The 15,050-nt window shown below is 36.3% G+C and overlaps 3 protein-coding genes across 5 annotated transcripts; 2 read left to right on the plus strand and 1 right to left on the minus strand.

Moving 5' to 3' along the window:
• The first annotated feature begins 7,704 nt into the window (after positions 1-7,704).
• LOC123713201 (NKAP family protein CG6066) lies at positions 7,705-10,622 on the plus strand. Its single transcript, XM_045666763.1, has 3 exons — positions 7,705-8,101; positions 9,579-9,720; positions 9,853-10,622. Exons 1-3 carry the CDS (start codon positions 7,876-7,878, stop codon positions 10,463-10,465), a joined length of 981 nt encoding a protein of 326 aa, XP_045522719.1. The 5' UTR covers positions 7,705-7,875; the 3' UTR covers positions 10,466-10,622.
• LOC123713183 (poly [ADP-ribose] polymerase tankyrase-1-like) lies at positions 10,607-12,883 on the minus strand. Of its 3 annotated transcripts, none has more exons than XM_045666743.1 (7): positions 12,845-12,883; positions 12,398-12,473; positions 11,620-12,148; positions 11,436-11,489; positions 11,196-11,259; positions 11,016-11,126; positions 10,607-10,931 (listed from the first exon to the last, which is right to left on the minus strand). In XM_045666743.1, the coding sequence occupies exons 2-7, from the start codon at positions 12,437-12,439 to the stop codon at positions 10,631-10,633; spliced, it is 1,101 nt and encodes a 366-aa protein (XP_045522699.1). In that variant the 5' UTR covers positions 12,440-12,473; positions 12,845-12,883; the 3' UTR covers positions 10,607-10,630. The 3 variants fall into 3 exon arrangements, with proteins under 3 accessions (XP_045522699.1, XP_045522689.1, XP_045522707.1); XM_045666733.1 differs by lacking the exon at positions 12,845-12,883 and adding an exon at positions 12,768-12,825; XM_045666751.1 differs by lacking the exon at positions 12,845-12,883 and adding an exon at positions 12,768-12,807 and having other exon boundaries at positions 11,016-11,121; positions 11,192-11,259.
• Positions 12,884-13,538: 655 nt separating this feature from the next.
• On the plus strand, positions 13,539-14,991 carry LOC123715473 (transmembrane protein 138-like). The gene is made up of 4 exons (XM_045670492.1): positions 13,539-13,847; positions 13,930-14,002; positions 14,096-14,267; positions 14,473-14,991. The coding sequence occupies exons 1-4, from the start codon at positions 13,720-13,722 to the stop codon at positions 14,577-14,579; spliced, it is 480 nt and encodes a 159-aa protein (XP_045526448.1). The 5' UTR covers positions 13,539-13,719; the 3' UTR covers positions 14,580-14,991.
• The last annotated feature ends 59 nt before the right edge of the window (positions 14,992-15,050 follow it).

Below are 15,050 nucleotides of genomic sequence, written 5' to 3' on the forward strand. Positions count from 1 at the left end.
TCCAGATCTGTATTAAATAGTGATGCTATTATCTGTTTCGGCCTGACGTTGCACTAGTTTTTTTATATTTTGCAGACATTTTTACGGAACTTGAGATAAGTCTGAATTATTTTTTTTAATAATTTTTTATGCCTTTCGGAAATTTGGACGTGTTATGTAATAAAAACTTAACAGTAGTATTTGTTTCGTTTGATCCTACGGTTTTTGTCTGTGACCGATCAGTTATGGTTCAATTTTAAATAACTACCACAATAACATTAAATTAAAAATAAACACGTCATTTATTGCAACCCTGCGCCAAAACATATTGCTTTTAAAGCTTTACATTACATGATATTGGACATTAAAAACACAATACTTTATTTTTATATAAAATAAAATGTAACAGTACATAAATATTTCCTTTAGAATAGTGGACTGCATTAATAAATAAAATCATGCAGACATATATTATATCCTTCTCCTTTGGTAACATCAATAACTTCCATACTGGTCTCTTCAATGTGTTGTTTACATCAACCACTCCTACCAAGCCTTCACATCCGGGGTGGACTTATTTAAAGCAAACATAGCCATTTAGTTGATGGTCGTCTTCATTAATAATAACAATATCTCCAATAATTGGGACTGAAATATTGTTTTGCCATATCTTAGCTGCAAGGTATTGAGATATTCGGTCTTCTATTTTTTATATTATACGATCCAGCAATAAAACCAATCTTCTGTTCATCATAATTAACATCAGGAATGCTTATTAGGGAATCCCCTATTAGGAAATGACTCGGAGTTAGTGGCGTCAGCATTTCAAAGGTCTCATCAAGTTGACATATGGGGTGGAAGTTCAAACCAACTTCTATTTGTCCTAGTAACGTAGAAAGCTCTTCATAAGTAAATTTGGCATATCCATTAATGTTAAAATATATAAATCTCCTGTCACGTTGTTTGTCCGCGATGGACTCCTAAACTACTTAACCGATTTTTTGTTACAAGGTACAAAGTGAGCAGTCTGGTCCAACTTAAGAGATAGGATAGTTTAGATCTTTAATGATAGTCGCAATTTTATTTTATTGCAAATTATTTGTCCATAACGAATTGACAGTCACAATTATCTGTTAACTCCAAAAGATTCCAACAGATGTCGATACTCTTCGACTGGATTGAGTAAGTAATCAATAGATGGCACTGCTATGGTAAACCGACAAACGTGTCATATAAGCTACAATTCAATATCATGATTACCACGTGTTATTGAGGCTAAAGTATAAATTAAATTTATTTTGTAGTAAACGAAATACCGTGAAATTCAATTATTTCCACTTTTTTTAATTTTTGATGTTAGCATAGCCAACCACGTGTTACTTAGACCGAAGTGTAAATCAAATTCAAATTATAGTGACGATAATACAGTGAAATTATTCTTTCGCGTCACGGTATTAAGGCTAACTAATACGGAGGATAATAAGGAGAAACAAAGTTCGCGGGGGCAGCTAGTTCTTAATAAATGTCTTTTTGCTGATTTTACTCCAGCTTCCCATAAACCACCATAATTTGGCATTGTTGGTGGAATAAAGTGCGAAGTTGTTTCGATAACTGTTCAACTACTTCTTGTGTGTTATATTAGTTTTACTTTCCCGAAAATAATCCTTTTATAATCCGTTCTTAGGATGCACCAACGAAGTTAATGGCGTTACCGCTCCATATGTCAAAACAAAATCCTCTTCTGAAAAATGGTAATCTCGACCTTTAGATGATTTAATAAAAATAGGGCCTGCATAGTCCACACCAGAATTAAGAAATGCTCTGTGTGGATTCACTCAATATGCAGAAAGCTGTCCCATTATTTGCGTCTGTCCCTTACTTATTACACAAACCTTGAATGCACCACTTAATAGTATTCTTCATGCCGACAATTGAAAACCTACTTCGAATGTAAGCCTTCGTTGTAACTAGGAAGTCAGAAGATTCAGTGCAGTATTCTTGATGCCATAGTGACGGAGTTTCTCAATTAAGCTCTCCTGTTGGACACAATCAAATTTGGATATGTCGCAGAAAATACCTAAAGCGTCATTCGACTCCTCCCAAGCCTTACCTATAAATTTAAATAACTCAAAACCGGTATCTGCTGTCGAGGGACTCTTAGTAAAACCGAACTGATTATTATGTGATCATTTGTGTACAGCTTGCTAGCTTGTGGACTGAAAAATGTGTGTTTAATCTTTATATGTATTGAATGTCAGGAGTAACTGTATTGTATATGTAATGTATGTATGAGCAAGCTGCACTAGATAACTAAATATATAATAAATATAAGAACCTAACAACCCTACGGATCCCTAAGCCCTACAGATGTACCCTAACACATTTATAATAAATATGTAAATAAGTACGGGATGTCTACACCTAGAGACCGTTGCTGTTGTCTACTTTTGCGTAGACAACGGTTGCTGTTTCCCCTTTTTTTAATTCTTTATTTGGAGTAAAGATAGTGTTAAACTCCGTATTAATACAATCACTTAGATTATTGTATTGTGTATCAACGGTAGTACCTACCGGTGATAAAGGTAGGTAAACCTATATTATTTCTAAAGCTCACCATTCGCTTTTTTTACTGGAGCAGTTCGTTTGCTGATCTTTTTTACTTGTCTCTGTTGGAATCGTCTTTGTATATGTGGTCTGTCCAAGTTTTATAAGTATTTGGTCTAGGTTATATACCACTATATGTATAACGGACTCTAAGACTCGGTCAAGACTCGGACTAAATATGCCGAGAGGGCCGATGGCTGGCCAAGCGTTATACTCGTGAACGGGTGCTACTTGTGCTAACTGCTCGTACTTGAATTCGTGTATGCGGTGATGTTAGTTATTTCGAATATGTATTTGCGTGTTGTTCCCACGTGAATGTAAGTGCGCTCCTATTTCACCATGCCTCCTGCTGATAGAGGATCTTTGACAATCCGAGACAAATCTTTGTTTTTAATTTATTTTATTATTATGTATAACTTAAGATGTCATGTGTACCATGGAGTATTGAGTACAGCTCCTTACAAACGTTGTGTAAAACAAAAAAAAACTTGGCGATTAAAAAGAGTGGCGGAGAGTTTATTGCCAGTTCTTCTGTTCCGTTCTACGCCCTTGATTTAAGAACTGACTGAAAATGTAAAATTAGAAGCATTTAATTTATATTTATTTTTTTGACGTTCATAAGTGTACATTGTGTTACCCTATATGAATAAATATTTTTTAGCTTTGGCTTTGGTTATCGTTGTCGTTGTATCCAAAATTGTTTTAAGTTATTTTGGAGTTTGTGTGTTTCATTACGTAGATTAAATAGTCTTTTTAATAAATAATTTATAACAATTATCCCTTTTTCTTTAAAGAAGCGTAACGGAAATAACAGCTACAGCCGAGCTCACTATTTTTTTGCAATTTTACTTTATCCGGCTCTTTTTTCACTTCATTTATTGCAACTCGACGACTAAACAGTCTGGATTAAACTTTTCTATGCGAAAGACTTTAAGGGGTTTTGGAAAAATTGGGGCTTATGGTGTAAATAAAGTTGTATTTATGTTGTCGTTATCGCTATTTCTTCAGGTGGAACTGCAATAATTCGGGTTTTCTCCCTTTGATTACTATCTCGGATTTCATTGATCAGGACAATTCTAGCTTATTTTATTTGGTTTCCAGTGACGGAAGTTTGGGCAAGTTTGGTTTCAATATTGATTACTACTTTTAATTCTTTTTTTGTTCTGTCCTTAAATTTGACGTTAATGCTTGATAACTTCAAGAATATCAGTGTTAAGATTGTTAAGAGTCTTTATTCTGTTATTTCAGCTATCTGTATTTTGACTTTCAACATATTTAACTGCATTTCAATTTCCTTTCAAGGACTGCACTCAACATTGCCGTAAAAGCGCCCCAAGTTGTTACAATAATAATTCAATTGTATACTTTCATCATTAATCGATAATTTGGCTTTACTTTACCATACCATGATAATATTTTAACTCCCTAAAAAGTTGTAGCAGAGCATATCGTATTTTTCAAAGAACAAGTTTGTAATTATAAATGCTGTTGGTGGTTCGACAACGGACAACAGACGCATTCGTTACAGAAGTTTGGTGAGCCTCAGCCGCAGTTTGCCACTAACTACTAGGTTTGTTTAAAACTTTATTACAAGAATAGTTCGCAACTTTGCTATGAGCATCGTTTTACACCATAACAGAGTTTGTTGCCTTGAGTGATTTTTTATGAGCGACCATTACCAACGAGATTATAAGACTTTTAGAATAAGGTAGCTCTTTGTTGTAGCTTATATTTATTATTTCACCTGCGTGTGCGTTATAACGGTCGCGCTACTATTTTAAACGGTGTGTAGTATATACAATACAATTAGATAAAATATTAATATGCCAGATTAAACGTGGTGAAAGAGTAGCCATCTCCCATACCAAAATAATAACTGTCTTTTATTAAATTTATTTAATATTACGAGGTTTTTCGTTTAATATAAAAATAATTACCATTAGTTAGTATTACTTGATTTGCTTTATCTATTTATTGACAGCTAACAGCGGCAAATAAAATCATATAGGTATTATTTTTAATAAAATTGTAAAAATCTTTATAGTTTATATATATGGTTTGATTCGATTGGGACCATTGGGCCAAGCAAAATTCAATTTTAAACCCATATTTGGAAGAATGCCCACGAAAAAAATCCTGCTGGTGGTTTGGACGCGAATAATTGTGCACACAATTTCCGATGGTTCAAAGGAGAACAACTGCCCCAGTTCTATAGCAACGTCATATTAGAAGTTGTAGATCCCGAGAATCAATCAGGTTGTTATTATTCCGTTTAACTGTATACTGTAAATTCCGTGCCATAAAAATTTGAACTACTAATATGCCAGATTAAACGTGGTGAAAGAGTAGCCATCTCCCATACCAAAGGGAGCACCGCGTATGCGGTAAAATAATAACTGTCTTTTATTAAATTTATATAATTATACAAGGTTTTTCGTTTAATATAAAAAAATAGTATAGTATGGTGTAGTTGTGTATTTTTCAGACGAGGAAGGAGACATGGATGAAAGCGCCGACATAAACGATCGGGGAGGTTTCTCGGATGCCAACGACGACGATGCTTCTTAAATACAATCGCTTTTTTAACGTTTGATCACAAAAAGATAGAAAAAAATAAAACCCGAGTTAAAAATATTTCACACAAAACGCGACTGCAATAAGTTAGAGTCTGTAATTCTTATTCAGATTAAAGTCAAGCATACATTGAAAAAAACATTTACTCTTTAGTTAGTTTCGAACGCATTTCATTTTCTCTTGCCGTATAAAAAAATGTGAATCGATAGATTTCAGCTCCAGAAGAAGTTGAATCGTTACCGCAATTCCAGCGAATAATATCAAACAAAATAATAACTATATCGAACGACAATATTCCCACGTAATACCCGCTTCCCCTTGATTCCGTGAATTTCAAACAGTTATTCACCTAAAAATCTGTGAGCAAAATGTCTGCCAAATGTTTTTTCGTATCCATGGATTGATAATGAATCGAATAGGCGCAGTGAGAACCGCGTGCAAATAACTAAGTTACTGAATATGTCTGCCTCTTCGATTGTCTTCGTTTCCAAGATGTTTGTGACCATGAACCCCAGAGGCATACTACATGTGCAAATGATTTAATATCCCCCTTTTTTTAAGCAACTTCAATCGACTGTAACGCGAACACGCAGCGACGCAGAACCTTAATTGACTGGATAATTTCACAATTCGTACTGACGTAAACTGCAATCTACATCGATGTGAAACTTGTGCAAATCATATACCTAAATGCTCAATATATATAAATAGGCGATCACTGCAATCCTATTTTCTTTAACACCCCATTCCATACCGTAATTTGACAATGAACACGAAAAAATCCGGGAAATAGTGCAAAAGCGAAAGCAAAAGTTTTTAAAATAATAATTGGCAAAAAGTTAATATTTGTAACAACAGGAATGAAAAAATTGTCACATAGTGTGCATTTTCTGGAATAACAAAAAAATATCCATAACTTCAAAAATACATGACTTATTTTTTTTTCTGATAACTGGTGTGGCATATCCTATGAGAAAATTTCGACTTGACATCGACTTTTGGGACATCCTGTATAAGTTCCAAATTCAAAATAATTAAAAAATAAAAGTTTTTATGAACAGTGTTTATGGTCATTCTAGTTATATAGGTAAATAACTTAAGATACCTAGAATTGCATAAAGATAACTTATTTTGCTTCAACGCGATAAAGGAACAATACATGACAATACGTCGAAGACTGGATGACTGGAAAACTTTTCAACACAAATTATACACCTCAACAAAAACCTTGGAATACGATATCTAGACACAGTAATTGAACAATAGAATGAACAGATCTGTTGAAGAATGGTACAAGTGCCGAACGGCCTTTCGAAACTGCAAAAAGTTCATATGAAATACAATCGTGCTGGACACAATGCAAAAGAACAAAGAAGTGCTTATGACGGTTAAGAAAAAGGAACTTGCATATTTCGGACACGTCTTACGGACATTCAAGGCAAAGTGGCAGGTAAAAGGGGACCTAGGGGTAGGTAGACCATGAGCTCTTATTATACCAGCATCATTGTATATCGCTGATTCATACCACGACATCGAAATACGAGTCTTAGTTCAAGGGCTCCAATATTTGCTAAAACAATGTAGTTTGTTATTTGAATAAAGAAATTTTGAATATTGAATAATTAGTTAAGAGAGTGTTGTCATACACTTACCTAAAGTTGCTGATTTTTACTTCTCCAATGGATACTCCATTCGTCCGTCTAGGGCTTTTCACATTATATTTTCCCCATACTTATTAAATAATAATAATTAAAGCGTGATTGGACATCATATGTTTAATCCTCACAACCGACGTGCAAGTGAGGTACAGATCCAATATAAGGGTACTTATGTATTTGCAAACCCCCATTTGGTCATGATGATAAAGATCATGTAAAACATGTATATGGTATACACTACCAATGAGTTTTAGTTCACCTCATTTACTTCACCTCTGCTTGGCTAGTTTTTAGGGAATATTTAACGACCTTTGAGGGAGACATTTATGATGTGTTTGCGGGGCTTTGAGTAGTGCCTCATAGTACTAACGCAAACCAAGATTTATAGTATCTATGAATGTATTAATAGAAAACGTATTAGTAGCGTAGCTTTAGGTGTGTGGTGCCCGACAAAAAAGGGGACAAAGTCCAAGTCTCGCAGGAGACGCCCTCGCGCTAGTCGCGGGAAAAGCCCATTTCCAGTCAAGGTCCCACTAAGCCAACAGCGAAATTCCATTCCAAAAAAAAATGTCAACGTGTCAACTTGACTGTAAATAAAACTAGTAAACATAGTGTATAATGAAATATATTGAGCAATAAACATGCCAAAAGGTGTGCGTGTGTGTTTATTGTTATTTATTAAATACTTGCTAAAGTTACAAACCCTTTTGATACACAAAACTTAAAAAATACTGACAATTTATTATGTAAAAACGGTCAAAGTTCAATTCAAAGATCAACGGTATATTATATATCATAAAATCTTCAAAAAAAAGAAATAACATCATATGTGTGTTATCACTGTCAGCTGTCACTGTGCTTTCTTGCTAGCTAATTACTAACTCATCTGTGGTATTTACATAGCAAAGATTTTGGTCAACTTAGTACTTACGATTATGTATTATAAACATATCTTTGATTTTAAAACTGTAAACAATAATAATCGGGACGTGCGTCCGGCGGCTTTATAACATATAATAGTTTGACTGACGCATTTTAGTCTTAACTCATAATAAGAGGAATGGGCGGTGATCGTGAGCGAAGTAGACATGGTAGCATGGAAAGAAAACGAAGTAGAAGTCGGGAACGCCATCGAAGTCCATTATATAAAGAAACAAAACCAAGTAACAAAAGCCGAGAGGATAATAGAAACAGACTTGATCGTATCAGAGACCGAGACGGAAGCAGAGATCGAAAAAGAGGAAGAAGCTCGTTCAGAGTGGGTGATGGTGGAGGTCTTGGGAGTGGTATGTCATTGGATATAGAGATTATTTTTATCTGAATTGAATGTGGGTTATTAAAAATAATTCCTTTCTTAAATAGTTAACTAGATATTTTATACAATTAAATACAAGAAACATTATGTAGTAATTTACAATGCCTTACTTGATTTAATGAACTAGTCAAGGCTTTTGAAGGTAACTGCAGCATTTTTATAATAATTGTATATTAAGAGTAGAAGTTTAGTAGTTTTAAGTCTAGTAACTTATTAGTTTACATGACATGCCTTTTACTTTGTAGACTTACACATAAAATAATTTATGATGGTGTAACAAATTTAACTTCATAATAGGCAACCAACATGCTTGCCTTGTCTTACTTGAGTGCAAGGACTCTTAATGCAAAGATATAAAAGGGTATTACTTGAAATCTGATAATCTTTTTATTTCTCTAAGTACAGCATCTATTTACTTACATACTTGAGGTATGGTCAATCCTCATTTGATAAATTTGCTGATGCTTTTGTTTGACCCATAACCCATTCTATAAAACACTTTTACTTCTTTATATGGTGTTGGTGGAATCTAAATTATAACCAATCTTGACTGTATATTAGCCATAGAACAATTTTTTTTAAAGCAATTGTCCTAATTAACCTAAAATATTAATAAAAGGCTTTTTCTGTGTAAAATTATGCCATACATGAAAAATTGTATTTACAACTTTAAATTTTCTTTTGCACAACACTTTACTAAAACATACCACTGCGCATGGAGAACAAACAATAAGAACCTATGGCTGCCAAGGTACAATAACTTATATGGAAATATATAATACCTGAATCATTATATTAAAAGCCAACTCACAAAAGTATCAAATATAATCTTTAAAACTGACGATTAATAAATATTCTTAATATTTGTACAATTATTTTATATTTACATATGTGTACAAACATAAAATCATCTGAATCCTGTCAATAACAGGTTACTACTGTCACACTTTACACCTAAGACTCTTAGATTGTAATCATGTATCATATTTTTATTTATAAAATTTATATAAATTAATAATAATATTATGTACATATTACTTTGAATTATATAGGCTGTGGAAGGTAAGGTAATACCTAGATATACTCTTATTCTTATATATTCAGGGTTAATATAGATATATATATATAATGAATAAAATTATAGATATGTATTTATAACTCAACATAACATAAATAATAATGTAAGTTTTTCAAGATGAGCAAACTGAAGCTAGCCTTAAGGCACAGTCACTAGAATAAGCACACACTTCTCAGTTCTGAAACTACTGTGTAGCAATGGATTTCATAGATTTAACAGTGCTTTACTATGTATGTAAAATCAAGACCCACAAAGTAGTACAAAGCGGCAACTACATTATTATTACAATTTACCTTAATGAAATGATAAAAAAGTTATTCAATAATGAGTAGTATGTATTAGGAACTTAGTAGTTATTTGAAACTTCTAGGGCTAGGCAGTGGAGGTCAGGCTGCTAGAGGTCGTTACAAACCTCAAGAAGAAGAGTTTTTGGATGCACGGAGAGAAGAAAGGGAGAGAATCGGTGAAGTTGGGGTTTCTTCTATTTGGGGCAAATCACCATTGAGGCCTGAGTAAGTCATATTTATCATTATTTCATAGAATTAATTGATACTGCTGTTCATTATTAGGCCTAAAAAAATATTTATCTGTTGCTCCATTAATACTAGAATTAGATAATTTATTATAAAGATTTTAATTTACAGTTCCGAAGAAGAACCAGATTCAAACGCGTCCGAAACGAGTAAGGAGAAGAAAAAAAGCAAAAAGTCAAGCAAAGGGACAAAAGAGAAGTTGAAAAAATTAAAGAAAAAGTTAAAGAAGGTCAAGAAAGCCCGTAAGAAAGCCAAAAAGAAAAGAAGAAGCTCGAGCGATGATTCCAGCGCCGACGAGCAGGAGGTGTGGGTGGAGAAGGGCAAAGAGGCCGATGCCAGGGCGGTCGTGGGCGAAGAAATCATCGGCCCCGCGCCCCGTTCTGGCCCACAACTCGGCCACAAGGACTTCGGTCGGGCGCTGCTGCCAGGCGAGGGCGCCGCCATGGCCGCCTTTGTCGCCGAGGGCAAGCGCATCCCGCGCCGAGGCGAGATCGGCCTCACCTCGGACGAGATCGCATCCTACGAGTCCGTCGGGTACGTCATGAGCGGCAGCAGGCACCGGAGGATGGAAGCGGTGCGAATCCGCAAGGAGAACCAGATCTACTCGGCGGACGAGAAGCGCGCGTTGGCAGCCTTCAGCAAGGAAGAGCGAGCCAAGAGGGAGAACCACATCCTGGCGCAGTTCCGAGAGGTGCTGCAGGCCAGGCAACGGTCGCATCACTGACGTCCTCACTCGTCGTCGGTTCCCACCGTCGGGCCACGACGAATACATTGAAATGGAAAAGCAGTTAGACGCATTTTAGGCTTTCGACTCTCACCATCAGCGAAGAACGAACTAGAGTCTAATGTAAATAAAAGAAATAAGTTTTAAAAAGAGTTTAATTAAAACTTAACAGTACGGCATCCGCTTTAGGTATCTAACGACTAGTCCGCGGTCCGACTCGTGCCCTCCAAGGCGGCCAGTCGGCGCTGGGCGGCGGCCAGTTGGTCCGTGAGTGCCGCCAACGCCGCCCTCACCGCCGCCAACTCCCTCCTCGCCCCGCAACCCGCCCCGCACCCCGCGGCCTCCTCCTCTCGCGACTCCCGCCGCTGCGGCGTCACCGCCACGAGGCGCGTGAGGTTGTTTCTGTTTAGAACGATCTTGAGAGGCCTCGCGCCCCCGCTCTCTTTCAGCAGCAGCTTGCCCGCGTCTGTCCTCGACGGGGAACGAGCGAGCTTTTACTTAGTTTTAAATAACATTAATCGTTTTAAGAGACAACAGAGTGGAGGGTTACCGGACAAGCCGACGGTGCGTCCGCTCTGCAGTGCCGTGAGTAGCGTACTTCCGGTGTCCGTGGGCAGCAGCGTGATGCCGTGCCGACGCAACAGCGCCGCCGCCGCCTAAGCACACACTTGTTTATCAAGATACACCACTCGATTCGACAATTGATAACACTAGACTCGAACTTTCCTTATTTTTTGTCTCCGTCCCGGATGGCTTGTCGTCTTGCGTTTTAGCTGGCGATTTCAGTTCTGGTCCTGTTGAACGAAGGTAATCTTAGGTTAGACATTTTACATGTACTTTAGGGAGACCTATTCATTCTATTTAACCACCTGACGTTTAATGAAATTAATTTTTTTTAAGCCTTTGAAGACCATCGATAACATTCATCGTTATGGTCATTTTAAATCAATACAATAATTATTATAAGTACCAGGAATGTCTTTGCTCACTTCGGGTGATGACTTCTTTTCTTGCACCAACTGATCTGAAATTTATCAGTGTTTTTAAATTAAAGTATGTTGATGTTTCAATTTTAAATAATATATTAAATCGTGGATAAGATGTCTAGACTAGATAATATATCATTAAAATGCTAGTGATGGATTAATTGGTACCGGTGGCGGCGTCGAGCTCGGCGCGAGCCAGCAGCGCCACCAGCGATTGGTGCCCGCGGCGCAGCGCCAAGTCCTTAGGCCGCTGACGGAACTTGCAACGCAGAGACGAGTCGGCGCCGGCTCGCAGCAGCGCGAGCGCTGCCCCCTCGTGGCCTCGGGCGGCGGCCCAGTGCAGCGGCGTCATGCGCAGCATATCTCGGCAGTCAGGCGGCGCGCCGTGCGCCAGCAGCAGAGACACGACACGCTCGTGGCCGGCGTGTGCGGCCAGGTGAAGCGGCGTGCGCTCCACTTTAGTGCGCGCGTCGCGGCTCACTCCGGCGCGCAATAGCACGGCGCAGGTGTCGGCGTGGTCGTTGGCGGCGGCGAGGTGCAGAGCCGACGTGCCCAGCCAGTCTGTAGTGAAGGGCGCGCCGGCCGCCATTAGTTCCAAGACGAGGGCTGTGTCTCCTGCGCGAGCCGCCAGCAACAGCTGGCGGCCGAGCTCGACTCCGCCCGCGACCACCCCTGTTCGTCCGGCACCCGGCCCACCCTGTTTTCGAATCGAATTGTCATCGAGTACTAAGTGTTGCTTTATTTCTCCTTTTTATATACAAAATAATGCTCAAAAACTATACTTTAAAACAATTCATAAAAAGATAAATTATTTCTACACTTTCTCATAATCCTTCTATATATACAGCTCAATGTGATAATCAAGATTTTTAATAACAGCCTTTAAGTTATAGTCTCAAATGGCATTAAAATAACGCTTTAAATAGACATTGAATTTATTACTTACAGTAAGTTGAATCACATCTTCAGAACATAGGTCTGAACTCATCTTGTACTAAACGGCATGCTCTGCTGTTGATTCTCTGTGAAAACCACTAACTAGTAAAATTTTCTTTGTAATCCATGACAAAAATGAGTTGCAATTCTTCACTGACCAACTTTTCACTAACATTGTTAGTATGTATGTATTGTATAAAAGTCTTTAATTCGAATTTAATCTATATTGTTAACTAAAATCTTCAAAACAAACTTCGTTATGGATAGCGAGATTTTTTTAATGTGCATAATAATATACTTGCTTTTCCTGTCGCGGAGGCAGTTCTTTATCATGACTGCCTATGAGATGTTATTTGAAAATTATTCAAATTATTACTTACTAAACGTAGATATAAGCACAATATTTTCTTTGGGTAATGGGTTGTAAAATACTTTAAAGTACTAAGTAGTTGATTACCATATTTTTATAAACACTTAATACACACTTGTCACAGTTTAATGTTTTGTTAGCTTATCTAGAATATATTCCAAAACGTTTATCTGTGGCCTCTTTATGCCGTAGTCATACAGAGTAGTAATTTTAGTTTTTAATCAATTTTGAGAAAGTGATACAACAAACACTATATAAAAACAACTAGATTATGGATAAAAAAGGAATTTTGTCTCCTTTGCTAACCTCAGCTCAACAAAATACTCCAACATCCACATTATTATTCATATTCATATGTTTTATCGGACTGGTATTTTTTCAAATATGATTATTGATCGCTAACAAGTATTAACCAGTCTTTTAAAAAATCTATTTGTAGTTGATGACTTGCACAGTCACTTATGACTTCTTTATTTATTGTTCTTATAGTACTTTATTGTCTTTAAATTGAAAATAAATACTCTGCTCACAATGTAAAAAAGGTGAAATGAAAATTTCTTTCAACTTCATTATTATCTTAAAGTGTTATAAATTATTAACCTATTTAATAACTGAAAACTTACATTGAACTTCTTCTATACCTTAGATATAGTTTTATCAAATTTGACGTTTGTATATTCTTTAGTGTCTACTGACTGTGGATAATGTTCGGATGTTAGATTCTGTGCTTATAACTCATTACGTGTTATTTTACCTCTTTAAGTCTGTGGATTTACTCCATTTTATAAGTTGACATCTAATGGAAATTTATTATCCATTGATCTATGATTGTTTTTTTGTTTGTAATTTACAAATAAAACTTGGCTACATAATTGTTATTTGATATATATTTTCTAAATTATTATCGTACTGATTGTTTCTTTTCGAGCAGTTGTTTATTTCTTATTAAAGCAGAAGGCAACATGAAAGTATCGGTGCCTAGATACTCGACATGTTTGGTGTTTCAGATGTTATTTATGTGCTGTGATTTGTTATTTAATTGTTGGAGTCTCTTTCCAAAGAGTCGTGGTGGACTTCTTCTGTTGTTCTTGTATGAAAAGTTTTTCTTTTGTCTTCGACTATATTATTAATTACAAATGTTCTAGAAGTCAAAAATTAATAAATCGCGTTAGTTTTCAGGATTTGTGCCTAGTCTTGGCAATAACATCAATTTTGATACCATTATTCTCTACATATCTTTTTCAAGTAAGTGTTTTCTAGGCTAGATAGTAGATAATAATTTAGACTGAAACATTCACATTGTTTTTGTGTTTGTAATTTTTCTTTTGTTTTATGCAGGCTGGGTTGATGGAAGTTTTGAGCCGCAAATTCAGAATGGCTGGAATTGTGATTTTAGCATATTTTTTGCTATCCATTGCTTTGCAGTCTGCATGGATGATTGAAAAGTGGGATGATACAGAATCCGTCTCTACACCCCTTGTTATGGTTTTATTTACACTTCAAAGATGTAGTAAGTAATACTTGGTATGACTAGGGACGCAGCACTACGCCTCTTTGCCGATATGATACTCTTAAAGAAATATTATTGTATCTAATACTAATGCTTATTGATAGATATACCATTATAGGATGCATCCCTTGTTATCACCATACTGTTAATAATTGCTCAAATGTGGAAATTGATTAGATTATTATACATTATATTCATGTTTCAGTGGCACCCGGCTATTACTTCTTCTATAAGCGTGCTTCACTCATGGTAAGCGACCCACGCTTCTATGAGGACGTCGACTGGATCAACCGGAACAGGACTGAAAAGTAAACTCACAAATCATGCCATAAAGAAACACTAAAGATGAATCGTGATGAAATCATATTAACATTTATCAATTACTTTAATATTATTACTTAGCTGTAGAGGCTGCTCTCATGCCAGGCGTTAAGAAAAACTTAAGACTGTTAACCATATTAGGCTACAAACATGAAAAGAATGTGTGAACATCATTTGTAAGGAATATTGATAAGATGTTTACTCTTAGGAAGTACTCGTATATAATCATAGTATCTAAGAATTAGTACTTAACCCACCCACCTGTATCTCTAGGTCTACGTCGATCTCATTTACGATTAGTACTCATCCTATTTTAGGAATACGATCGTAAATTTTAATTCTAGTCTTGTAAGTTGATCTCAATACTGTATTATTACTGTGTGAAAAATGTGTGTAAATTAAATTGTTGGTTTTATTTATTGATATCACGGGACGCATAGTTTCAGGAGCACTAAAGAAGCC

The sequence above is a fragment of the Pieris brassicae genome, chromosome 1 (genome assembly GCF_905147105.1).
Source record: "Pieris brassicae chromosome 1, ilPieBrab1.1, whole genome shotgun sequence".
In the NCBI taxonomy this organism is placed as follows: Eukaryota; Metazoa; Arthropoda; class Insecta; order Lepidoptera; family Pieridae; genus Pieris; species Pieris brassicae.

Coding starts and splice junctions, on each gene's coding strand:
- LOC123713201 (XM_045666763.1), top strand. CDS start 7,876: ATGGGCGGTGATCGTGAGCGAAGTAGACATGGTAGCATGGAAAGAAAA. Junction 8,102..9,578: donor TGGTGGAGGTCTTGGGAGTG/GTATGTCATTGG, acceptor TGAAACTTCTAG/GGCTAGGCAGTGGAGGTCAG. Junction 9,721..9,852: donor AAATCACCATTGAGGCCTGA/GTAAGTCATATT, acceptor TTTAATTTACAG/TTCCGAAGAAGAACCAGATT.
- LOC123713183 (XM_045666743.1), bottom strand. CDS start 12,439: ATGAGTTCAGACCTATGTTCTGAAGATGTGATTCAACTTACT. Junction 11,490..11,619: donor CGAGCTCGACGCCGCCACCG/GTACCAATTAAT, acceptor GATAAATTTCAG/ATCAGTTGGTGCAAGAAAAG. Junction 10,932..11,015: donor ACGCACCGTCGGCTTGTCCG/GTAACCCTCCAC, acceptor CGTCGAGGACAG/ACGCGGGCAAGCTGCTGCTG.
- LOC123715473 (XM_045670492.1), top strand. CDS start 13,720: ATGAAAGTATCGGTGCCTAGATACTCGACATGTTTGGTGTTTCAGATG. Junction 13,848..13,929: donor GGACTTCTTCTGTTGTTCTT/GTATGAAAAGTT, acceptor AAATCGCGTTAG/TTTTCAGGATTTGTGCCTAG. Junction 14,003..14,095: donor TCTCTACATATCTTTTTCAA/GTAAGTGTTTTC, acceptor TGTTTTATGCAG/GCTGGGTTGATGGAAGTTTT.